General features: G+C 38.1%; 1 protein-coding gene across 1 annotated transcript in view; it reads left to right on the top strand.

Annotated features, from left to right (window-relative positions):
• The window catches only part of VSTM4 (V-set and transmembrane domain containing 4), a 33,320-nt gene extending 28,229 nt beyond the window's left edge, over positions 1 to 5,091 (top strand). The window contains exon 8 of the mRNA XM_010000346.1: positions 4,966 to 5,091. Within this exon, the coding sequence (XP_009998648.1) occupies positions 4,966 to 5,091 (126 nt within the window). The remainder of the gene's footprint in view (positions 1 to 4,965) is intronic.
• The last annotated feature ends 7,432 nt before the right edge of the window (positions 5,092 to 12,523 follow it).

Genomic DNA, 12,523 nt, shown 5'->3' with positions numbered 1-12,523 from the left:
TGAGCTTTTTACCAAGTGTGAAAACAAAACAGGATGTTTCCCAACTGTGAAAGGGAAAAGGCCAAAGATCTGAGTTTGGACTTTGCAAGCAAAAGGGAGAGAAAAAATGGTAGTTCCAGCATGTGCTTGCTAAGCAAAAGCAACTTCACGGTGCTGGGGCAGGGCTGCTTGCTTTATGCTCTGAGGTAACTTGCAGAGAAGTTCAATTCCTAGGGACTGGATTAAACAAACTTCACCATCTCTGACTCTGTATCTTTTACATTTGTACTTCCTACAGCAGGATCCCCTTGGCACCACAGTGTGCACCCAGCAGCACAGCGTGGGCAGTCCATACGTGGCAATTTGCATTGTACTGGCAATCAGCAGCAAACCTGAGCATAACTGGCAAGTTTTTACCCTTGCTGACCTCACCCATGAGCACAGGGAATGCCAGTGAGGGTGGGAGTGATGCTGCAGGAAATCCAAGTTACTAAATATATTAAGAAGCTCTGACTGAAACTTGGGACATATGCCTAATAATTTCAGAAAAGTCGGAGGCAAAAGTTTGATTTGGTCTAAAAACAATTTTCTTGCCCTGGTCCCATGTTAAAGTAATTCTGTATCATATTGCAAAAAAAAACCCAAAACATTCCATTGCTTGCAATCATATAGATGCTGAATTCCAAGGCAAATATCTGCAGTGATAGTCACTGAAATATCTAGTATTGAAATGAACTGGAAAGTGAGCCATTTTCTATATATTTTTTAAAATTAGAAATTTACACTCATTCTTTTCATGTTCATGGTAGCTGATGTAGTCATGGAAGAGTGAAATTGCAGCAATCTCTAAGTCCAATTTTGCATCAGTTGCTTTTCCAGACAAGTTAAATTTATGAGGTTATTATTTTTTCATAACTCATTATAAATTTGGATAAAAGTGGTCTCAGTTAAAACTTCGAGAGCTTTCGGTCTGACAGTGCTCACAGTAAACATCCTTGAGAATGCCAAGAAACAAATCAGCTAAGCCCTGGAAGAGCAAAATTGACATGCCTAGTAATTATAACATAAAAATCAGTAATTTTCATTAAAAAAACCAATCCTTCTTGGTAATTTCTAATGCATTTATATACTGGGCAAACCCAATAAAAACAAAACTATGTATGTACATACTTGAGTTTCTTTTAAATAGTTACCTGATACACTTTGCAGATTGTTTATTGAGAAAAATGCTCCTGTAAGTGAATTCTTTTGAATAGTTGCCCTTGGGAAGCCCTGTGACTGGAATAAACTAAAATAAAACTGGAGAAATCTGGAAGAGGAATAATTTTGCATTTGCCAGAAGATATGCTGGAAAACTATGACTGTTCCTAGTTTATATTTCTGCAAAGTATGTGATCCCAAAATGAGAAAACAGACATACAAGATAAAGAATGTATCCATAAATATCACTTTGGGACAGAATTCTATTTGAAGAAATAATTTCAATATTATTTTAGAGCAATGATGTCTCAAGAAAGGATGTTGTAATCACAGAAATGCCAGTGACGTCCTAGTGAAGAGCCAGGATGGAAAGAGAGGGGTGAATGGCCAGTCATTCATTGTCTCTTCTTCTTCTGCCCTGGAATCAGTCCCACCTCTACCATTAGTTACTAAAGTCACGCTATTGTTCCAAAAAGGAGGTGGTGGCAGGATTCCAGGCTTACACTGCCAAAACCCTATCCAATCCAAATGAGAGATGAAATCGTAGAATTAGTTTTCTTTCCAGCCTGTTTAAAAAAAAAAAAAAAAAAAAAAAAAAAAAAAAAAAAAAAAAAAAAAAAAAAAAGAAAAGAAAGGTTTTGGACAAACAAACCAGCAAAATTAAATTAAACATGTGACTGATAAATGAAGTAGAGGAGAGTGTATGGAGTCAAACTCTGGCTACTATAGCTACTTTAAAGTAGTGTTGGCTTCCATGCACTGTTATTACGCATCCTTTGCTGAAAACTGTACACCCTTCACAATTTTGAACCTCCTGTGTGTTTCCTCATATTTTCAATCAAATTATTACATACTAGAAATATGCATAAGGGAAATTATTCTACACATTTTATGGTGTGCTGTTGCTTGTAGCAGTAATTGAAGTACCTTTTCCACTTATGAAAGTACTAATTTTATTTGGTTTTATTGCTTTTCTAGATGCAATTATTTATTTAGTGTGTTTTGACTTTATTAAATTATGTTTACTATAGGAACATCATAAAAATGTATGAAAGCAACACATCAGCCACTACTGCCCAATGACCTGTTTTGGGGAATCTAGTGTTATTTTTCATATCCAAACATAATAGAATAAACTATGAATAAAGAGATAATCTACACTGGAAAACAATGCAATTTTGAGATAATATAATAAAACACCTGGACAATATGATTTCATAAATCTTAGTTCTAAAACTTACATGAGCTGGGCATTGGGTTGGCTATTTTAGGACATGTGGCATAACATGAAATACAATTAAACAGCAAAGGGGAAAGCATATACAGATTTAGCTTGCCCCTAGCAACTGATTTCTACAGAACAATGAAAATATTTCTGCTTCAAAAGATATACTGGGTCAGTCTTAGGAAATACAAAGTTTCACTCTGGCAGTGACCCAAAGCTTGTTTGTAAAGTTTTATCAGATTCCTTTTTAGGAGGTTTTCACATGCATTTTATCATTCTGTGTTCAGGGTCTGAGATGACACCCATTGAAGTTGGCAGCAAAACTCTCAGTACCTTCAAAGAGAGACTAGATGCTCTGTCATACACTAAGATTAAAGTCTTCAACATGTCCAGCCTCAAATTAGCTCCTGTATTGAGCCTCTGCACTACTACTGAATAGGTGGGCACTTACAGTTTTCAAATCTCAAAAGGGAAATTGAAGATCTCAAGAAAGACAAAACAACTAGAAACAGAGGCTGATATTCTCACTGGCTAGAAAGAAAGGGGAAATATAGACATTAACTAAATATTAAAGCAGGCGACCAAGATTTTTTTCTAACTCTTTAAGCCAAAGCCAGAATAGGACAGATTACTTTCTAAACTTTGTGGTTCAGTTCAGTTCCAACACATGAACAAATAAATAATAAAATAATAAAATAAATGTGTTATTTAATTTCCATTACATACAAGATCAGGCTGTGATCCACAGGAAGCCCTTTTACATCATTACACTGCAGAATTCAACGAAAGCAGGAAATTTGTGTAGTAAGTCAATGGTGAAGCATTTGATAGTGAGATCAAATAGGATGACCCATGCAAGAGGGGGAGGGAGGGAAAACCATGTACCTAATCATATGCAAAATATTACAGTCCTGCAGTGAGCCCTGCAAAGGCCTTTACTCACATGTACAAATCAGCTGAGTTCAACACCACCACTTGTAGCGGTAGCTACATGAAGTATTTCAGGATCAGATCTGCAGAGAAGAAATAAGAATAAATTAATGCTGGAAAAGTGTAAACTCATCCATCCAGAGGGAAACAACCTGAAATCCAGAGTGAGAGCAGTTGTCAAGGCAAAATGAGAATATTCCAGAGCAGTGCAAAAGACAGGAAGCAGGGGAGCACAGGGACGGATTTCAGAGGATATTAGATGTTTATCTTTTTAGACAGAAGACAATATAGTAATTATTCAAACACATTTCAAGGAAACAAGAATCATTTGTTAAATCAGAAAGAAATAAATAACAGTAAATAAAACATGAAGGAAACTCTTGACACTGGAAAATATTGTAAATTTCTTCATTATAATATTTAAGTAATGTATAGAAATTTGGTTTGTGACCTTTGAGTCATTTTTCAGTTTACAACTGACAAAGTCTTTCTTGGTCTTACAGATGCAACCTTTTCTATAAGGTATAGTCTAGTGGCTGCAAAAATGCGCATGGCTGAAATGTTTTTTGTATTGTTTAATTACCCTTTTTAGGCTTAAACTTGAGGACATCAGCTAGAACACAGAACCCAAGGAGATCAAAGAACAGATTCTCCAGTTTTTAACTCACACACAACCTTAGCACTTCATCATTCTCCTGGGAACACAGACTTTAATGTTCTACAGATGAACTGAAATAAATTTAAAGTCCCATGTATAATTGAACAGGAACTTTTGTTTGTTGCTACATTTTCTGGCATAAATTCGGTATGAGCAACCCACTCCCAGCTGATGAGCCAACACACACAAAAGAATACAAGACGAGACTTTCCTCCTCAAAGCCACCTCACTGAGTCTGAATGAAGTCTCTAATAGCAGTAGGCAGCTTCTGTCACCCATGTGAAATTTGTTCAGTAAATTTTCTTGATACCTTTTCTCCTAGCTAAGTTTTATAGTTTTAAGTCTAAAGCTCAACCTGCATCATACATCAGACAGCTTTGGCACTATGGCCTTTCTTCTAGACTCTGAACTCATCTATAGCATGGCAAAAGTGATGAAATCCCATTGGAATGACAGTAACAAAATTCTATCCATTTTTGCTGCCTTCTGCATATTTTTAACATGCTTTTTTGTTCTATTAAGAAGCATAAAGAGAGATATTTAGATGTGCTGTGATTAGAGATGTAACCGGCTCGAGGTTTACAGCTGGGAAGCAAATCTGACATATATATTTCAAATTATGAAATCTGTAATAACTAAAATTTAATTGGGAAATTTAGTATTAAAGAGGCTGAACATCTTGCTAACACACATCTTTCATAGCTGAAATATCTGAATTTTCAAACTGAAGTGTTGTTTGAAAAACAAGGAGAAATTGGAAATTAACCTGAAAATCCTACTACTTCCTATTTTTAATATTATTTTTATTTTATCTTCTATGAACTAACTCTAGTGCAGAGGAAACTGATTAACAGCATAGTGGAATTACCATGTGTGAGAGAAGAAATATAGCCCATTCTATAGAATATTTTGGGCATGGTGTATATTCAGTGTAACAACATTCTAACTGTAACTTCTTGGTTCTGTTTTCTAGCCAAAAATTGCAGAGGAGAATTTAACATACGCTGAACTTGAACTGATGAAGCCGATTCAGGAAGCCAAAGGCATTCCCAGTATGACAGTCTATGCACAGATACTCTTTGAGGAGAACAAGCTGTAATAGTTCATGTCTGTATAAATATCCTTTGTCTGTGTTCTATTTAATTCTTGCTGTGCTGTCTATTTATAAAAATAATGTAAATGTCTGTATTTTTTTATTTCCATTCATGCGCTTCTATTTTTCTATGAGACTTTTGAACAAATCGTAGTTGAAAGTAATCATAGAAAAAGCAGCTGTTCTACAAATGACATCCCAGAGACAGCCTTTGTAGTGTTTGTCACCCCTTTTTTAAATTGACTGAAGTTGCACCTGGGGTATTTTCAATACTAAACTTTATTCCTTTGGTGCTAATGTGATGAGTTCAGTTGCAAACATCAACATCCTAGCAATCTTCAGAAGGACTAGTGGCAGGATCCATGCACATCAACCTGCTTCTGAAGACAAAGACCACTGGCAAGTAAATTTGTCAATTTAATGCTTATTTTTCCATCAGCAAAACATTAACTCAATAAAGCTGAGCCTTTTTTTTTTCCCCCCCTACAGAAAAGGAAAAACTAAAATTACTTTTTCTGCTTTCCCCCTCCCCTTCAGAAATAGTTATAAAAAGGGTTTGTGTTTTATATTATAAAATTCCTTTTCTAAATTACATTGTCTTAAAAAAGTTACTTTTAGTAAAGTACTTCTAAGCCCTTGAAAAAAAAAATAATCCAAAGGAAACATGTGTAGTTAAAACACTTATTATTTGAGGAAGAATAATTATATTTTGGGAATATTTTTCAGCATTTGATCTTTTTTTAAATTCTGTTTGGGAAGAAAAAACTTCATAGTGAGTTAGAACTTATGACTATGGCTTAGAACCAGGACACTGCCTTCAGGCTGCATCAAGACTGCTGCTCCCAAGCCTGCAAAAGTTTTCTTCTTTGGTCTACATTACTGAGCTGCTGATCTAGAGGAAAAATCACACAGCTTTTCCTTTATTATCCTTTATTAATGGAGCAGTCTCTGTTAAGGCCCTGCTCATTTACTTTGGAGTAATTTCTTTGGAAAGACCAAGGTTTAGGAGATAGGGAAAACAGCCTAAGGTGAGAACACAAAATACTTTCTCTTCATATCTTGATAACTGAGGAGGGATTCTTCCTTTTCCTTTGATACATGTTCATAGAAAACTGTGTATGCTATGGCACCCTGGGCCTTTCCATCATGGACAGCTGGATTGATGTTTTCAGCTCCTAAGTCTCCAGTGCCCAGATTCTACAAAAGCTCAGCGAGAATCAGGTGTCCAACATCTTTCAGCCCTTAGGAAGCTTTAGGCCTTGAGTAACTGCAGATTTAATGGAGAAGTAAAAACTTGGCTCTTAAGCTTACCATCAGGCCATGGAGATCTGATACTTGCCATGTCCCAGGTCTCCAGCTCTGGAAGGGAGCCCTTTGACAGACCACTCCTTCAGCAGTAGTTAGTATGGATTTTGGAGTAGTACTTGCAGGCCTTGGGTTTTGAAATCCTAACCAAGGTGATCCAAGTTGCTTCCTGTGTTACAGGTTAGGCCTTTTTAGAGATAAAAGAACTTCTCACCAGGGCTTAGAGCTCAACTGGGAACTATTGCCCCTCATCGAAGCAGGCCAGCTTTTATAAATAGGTTTGCTAATAATTATTTGCATTTTTAATATTTGCATTTGTGAGCTTTCAAGAAAATGTTAGTTTAATAATTTCATTATCCCAGGAGTTCAATCACTCATCAAAACAGCATGGTATCTTTCCTAGTTCTCGGATTGGTTAATGGACTTTCAATAACAATAGCAATCAACTTGCTGACCAAAAAGAAATTAATGCTAAAGAGTGATCTAACATTCAAGGATCAATTTTAGAACAGCCAGAGTTTGACTATTCAGAGAAGTCATCTCTTATGCAGACAGCTATAAGGAAGGCCTTAGAAAAGTATAGAACTTATTAGTGATTTCCTTGGAATTAAAACTAAAACTCTAACACATTAGTGAGTTGACCACTTAGTTGTGAAAACTTCTAAAAGTTTGGTATATAGACATTCCTTTTACATACAACTCATTACATACAACAAGTCATTGTGCCCATTGTTAAAAAAATCCTTTACTGTGTGTTTATGCCCAGTATTTTAATGAATACCATTCTTTGTGTATTAATATTCTATACATTCTTGCTTATGTTTGATATCTAATTCCCTGAAATTATAGTTAATTGAACTAAATAAATTACCTTTTTGTTTTGTTTTTTTTGGTTTGAGACAAGTTCTCTCATTCTGTGTAGGATTTATTGGAGAATGATTCAAGGACATGGTTTTATCTCATACTCAGCATTTAGACAATCTCAATAGGTGGGAATTTAATTTTTCATTCTGCAGAAATTTCTATTATTTTTAAATGGTTTCCATTTGTGACTGACTTCAAATGACAGCAGAATCCTGAAAGGCAAGAGACCAGCTGAGTGAAAGGAGGCTAGGAATACTACTCAGGAGAACACCTGTTTTCCTGAGCAGACATTTCCTATGCATTTTCTTGTGCAATGTCTACTCTAACCAGATTTAATAATGTCAGATCATATAATTGGAGAAAGAATAACATCAGTCTTTACCCTGCAATTAATTGTACATCTTTAAGTGTCAAAGCAACTCACTTGAAATACTCCAGAGGAAAAAAATCCAACTGAGCATACTGTGCTTTAGTAGGAGAAATGCAGAATTAAGTTGGATTCATCTCCTCCTAACAGAAGCTGGAAGGCCAAATTAATCTCTGGCCTAACTCCCACTGCCTTCAGCAGAACAGCAGCAGAGTTCAATGCAGTCCACTGTTCTTTTATGATGGGAGCTCCCATGAAGACTCTTAATAACTTATTAAGCAGTAGTTAGAGTCTGCAGAATCATACTGGTTTTTTACTCCTGTTGTCATTGGTAAAACATGGCCTAGTGCTGAAATTTTACCAAATACAACTCTATTAGCTTCACACCAATTTAGTATCAGATTATTAAATGTTAACGTAGTGTGCCCTATAGCTTTACGAAGAATTAGAGATGTTTACAGCTTTTGTTAAATGCACCTTGTTCCTTCACATTAAATTTTATTACTCGAATCCTCCATCAGCAAATAGGAGTAAATCATATTAGTGTCATGGGCTGTGTGTGGGTTGATTCTGCAGCTCAAGGAAAAGGTGTTTTATTACTCTTTACTACAACTTTCTAAGGTGTAGGTGTGGTCAAAATGCCATTATCTTTGCAATTACAAGCAAATTATTTGTTTTAGAATAGCTGTAACATAATTGTGGGGTTCTCTCAATTAAGAAGTTAAATTGGTCTACTTAGCTGGGGTTTGGCCAGCTTCTGCTGGCACAGAAGGACTTAGACCAGATAAGGCCTCATTTCATGCCCTATTCATAGGTCAAATTCTGCTTTTTGAGGGCTTCTCCAAAACACCTCTGATGAGTAACATCAGGGTGCAGAGATCTTTTTTTGTTTCAGTTTAATCTGACAGGGTAAAATCCTGAGTTCCACTGCGTAGCAATTACTCTTTTCAGTTTCTTGCACTTAGCTGAAACGTACTCACTTTGTTTGCTTTGTTCCACCATCTGGACTTGACTCCATTTTACTACCTTGACTGGAAGGCAGAGGAGATCAAAAGACCACATGTCAGCAGAAGACTGAGTTTGTGTTATTCCTCTCAGGAGGAGGGGTAAAAAAAAAAAAAAAAAAAAAAAAAAAAAAAAAAAAAAAGGGACATGGAACAGATTTTGAGATACCAGCTAGTCCATCACTTGATCTCAAAGCTGGAACAAATTAATCTGACTTAACCTGGTAGAGGTTGGTCTAACCTTTTTTTAGAAACGTAGGGTGATCATGTTCCCTTGTCTTCCCACCATCCATTGCCACAGATGTCGAAATTCACAATGTTTCCAGTATAGGCTGCACCTTCTTGCCTTTTTCCCTATAGACACAGAACATCTCCCTTTCCTCTTAACAGCCTTCTCCACATTTAAGGACTGTTGAAGGGAAGATTGAAAAGAGAATTAACAGCCTCAGTTCTTTCAGGCTTTCCTCTTGTAAAGAACAAATGATTCCCAACATTGCTTCTCTAGAAAAGATTAATAAATTACGTTAGAGAAAACCGGCCTGAAAGTTCAGGGAATGTTAGGTTGGATTCTGAGCTGGCTTTGCAGATCTGAGTTTGAGCACAGCCCACAGAGGAAAATACATTTGCACAAAATGCACCATAGCTCCAACTTGTGAATCTCAAACAACTCCTCTCTCTCCTTGGATGCCCCAGCTCTTCCAGCGAGCTTCACAGCAGTTTCACCTTTCAGCCTTTCCACTCAGAGCCAAATGCTGAAGCAATGGGCTTTGTTGACTGCGTAGCAACAGGTAGGGCAAAAACACTACCTGTCTTAGCACCATATTGTGTTCAATCTCTCCCTCATCAGTCTTGTCGGGCTGTTTGCAAACCCCGTAAGAGGCTGTTCAGTCTTTGACCACCCCGGTCAGAAATCTTTTGGCAGCACTTTTTGAGCCTCCAGCTGAGACTTGCTCAGGTTTTCATTTTAGTACATCACACAGCTAGACACTGCAATGACATTTCTCCCTGCTGTGCAGGACCTGGGACTCTCCTGCATCTCACACCAAGGAAGCAGGAGGTCATATGCACAGAGTCTTCCACCTGGAAACTGCTCATAACCATCTGTGAGGGGATTTTTCAGGCAGCCAGTTAAGCAGCTTTACAAATCTCATTCCCCTGCACTAGTCTTGTGGGAGACAAGTAAGTGGAGAACCGTGACCCAAGTGCTCAGATCAAAGAGGATCAAAAAGATTGACAGCCAGCTGTTAGTATTCTATATGGCACCTCAACTCCTTAAATGGTCCTGCCTTGCAATGGCACTCGGTTCTCACACAAACATGCTCTTCAAATCCCTCAGGCAAAAATAGCTATGCCCACTTCTACCTCTATTTCCTCCTTGCTTGCTCTCAAAGAGCAACCATAGGACAAAAGAGCTCTATCCCACCAGGAAACTAACTCAAAAGCCAAAATTAGTAAATCATTGTGCACATGATGACAGGAAATGGCAAAGGCCACTCCTATGTATCACTATAAAAAATAACATTAATTGGGATGCTTTGCAATTTCCTGTACAACCCATAATTAGGTTAGATAAGAAACTAGCAGTGTCTAAGTGCTATAAATGTCTAAATTAAGTTATTTTGAAAGTGCTCGGCACTTTGACATTTGAGAGTTCAGAGTAATTGGGGTATTGAAATAAAATTGCTTCTGTTATTTAAAAGGTCATTATCTTCTTCGGGTAGATATATGAGGACTATTTTCCACTCTACTGAGCCGTTCTATTTGGTACAATTAGACCTGCTTGAGTAGATTTCTAGTGGGCCTCCTCCCACTTATCACAGTCCCAGCACTTCCACAGGTAAGGGCCTGTAAATACACAGCTCAAATACAGAGTATATATTCAGCTCATAACCAGACTCTGAAGAGCCAAGAGTTGCCCAGACCTTCAAACGGACACGGACCAGAAACACTACAGGCTGCTACACCCAGCAAGGCGGCAACTAAGTCCTTACACAACTAAAGTCAACAAATGCCAGGTTACAGGGAGAAGCCAGCCGGCCATACAGACAAAGGCTTTAGAGTCAATCAGGATTTCACCTTCCTAACCACATTACCTCATACTCTGGTTATTTCAGTAACACTACTGGAATCTCTTGTTTACAACATGCTTGCTGAGCATCCCACCAAAACTGGAGTAGGTGTTGGCATATGACTTTTTGTTGTCCTTTCTGGCCATGGTACAGATATACAAGGGAAAAAGCAAAGTCCTTAGAGCCTCCTGCCTGAACTGAACAAGAAATTCCTGACCTGAAACAGGGACAGTTTCCATGTTGCTGTTGCAGTCACTGACAGAGAGAAAGCATCTCCCACATCAGTAAGAGCTCACAAGGTTCCTTCCACCACAGGACTCACCAGGCATCCTCAAGCTCCAGCCACCCAGCCAGCACAGTCACTGCTGCTCCCTCAGTGACTGCCCTACACCAACAAGCCTCCACATGCATGGGGTTACAACAGTTGTGTATGAAACAGAGTGACCCCTGGACACAGGCTGTCCCCATCACAAGGCCTACATTTGTTCAGTACTCGTTACAGCAAATATTACTCATGGTCACCAAGATCCCAATGTACTGCTGAAGGCTGCCTGGTTCTGGATTCCAGGTTTCCATACCAGTGCAGGGAATGAGGGGGTTTCCTTTTTAAAAACTCCATGCAGCAATTTTCCAGGAGCCTCCTGACACTTTGGAAGAGGCTGAGGACAATCTGCCTATTAGGAGAAAAGCACAGAGAAAGTTGGCATTCCTTCACCAGTCCTGTTCCCTCACACATCCCTATCAGCCTGGTTGACTTAATTGATGATAATTACTATGCACACATTTGAAGAGTGACACCAGTAATGCAACAACTAGTCTGATTCCTAAGTGGTGTGTGATCATAAGTGAACAAATTACTCCAGCTACCTGACTCACCAGTGCTTAATACCAAGCGAGAGGAAATAAGAGAGCTAGGATTGTGTCCAGACATTTCTGGGCTTCTTTTTCAACTTCCTTGGGATGTCCCTTCTGAAAGACGAGAGAAAAACACAAACAGGCTGCATTTTCATACAGAAGGGATCATATTCCTGCAAATCATTTTAGCTTATATGGCTCTCAGATAACTTTTCTTGTGACAGCCATAGGCTATCATGAATGAGGTGATCATCTTACCAATACCATCTTGTAACAAGCTTTGAGATCCCTGTATGAAAAGGACTTGGGAAAACTAGCAAGCATAGAGTGACAATCACAGGAGAAACTTTCCTGTGGGAGTTACAGATGGGTTTGTATGGATTTCTCAGAAAAGCTTGGAACAAATTCTTTTTTGTGAGGCTTCTTTTTATGGGGTCCTGCAGTGCACAGGCAGCTCTGCAAATATTGCCTTACCAGCATTTAGTAATCAACAGAAACCAGACAGTATTTAATGCTCACTCCAACATTTGTAAGGCTTCTATTCTGAAACAAAGCAGCAAGACGGTCTGTGCAATAACTAAATAAGTGTGATTAAGGCATTTTAGGGTTTATGGCCCTTGATTAGATTAAGCTGATTTTTAAAGTCACATAAAGGTTCTGTTGTTCCACATTTCTCTTCTTGGTTTCCCTGCAGGGCAGAGTTAAGAATGTGCCTTATTTCTGCATTTCTTACGCTAATGGGATTGGATTTCTTTTAAGGGTAATTCTCACCCTGAGCTACTTAACCCTTGCAGAAGTTGGCTCTGAGATAATTACAACACTTTGATGATGTTTGCACTATGCCATTTACAGTGACAATGGAGATATGCAGAAAGTATTTGCTGTGAAATTCTCTACCTGCTTAATTTTTCAAGCATATTCTAGATCTGCTACCCCTACATCCCATGCAGCCATTAGAGAATCAGTATCCCATC

The sequence above is a fragment of the Chaetura pelagica genome, unplaced genomic scaffold, assembly GCF_000747805.2.
Source record: "Chaetura pelagica isolate M959 unplaced genomic scaffold, ChaPel_1.0 scaffold156, whole genome shotgun sequence".
Taxonomy (NCBI): domain Eukaryota; kingdom Metazoa; phylum Chordata; class Aves; order Apodiformes; family Apodidae; genus Chaetura; species Chaetura pelagica.
This window is presented reverse-complemented; position numbering and strand designations above follow the sequence as displayed.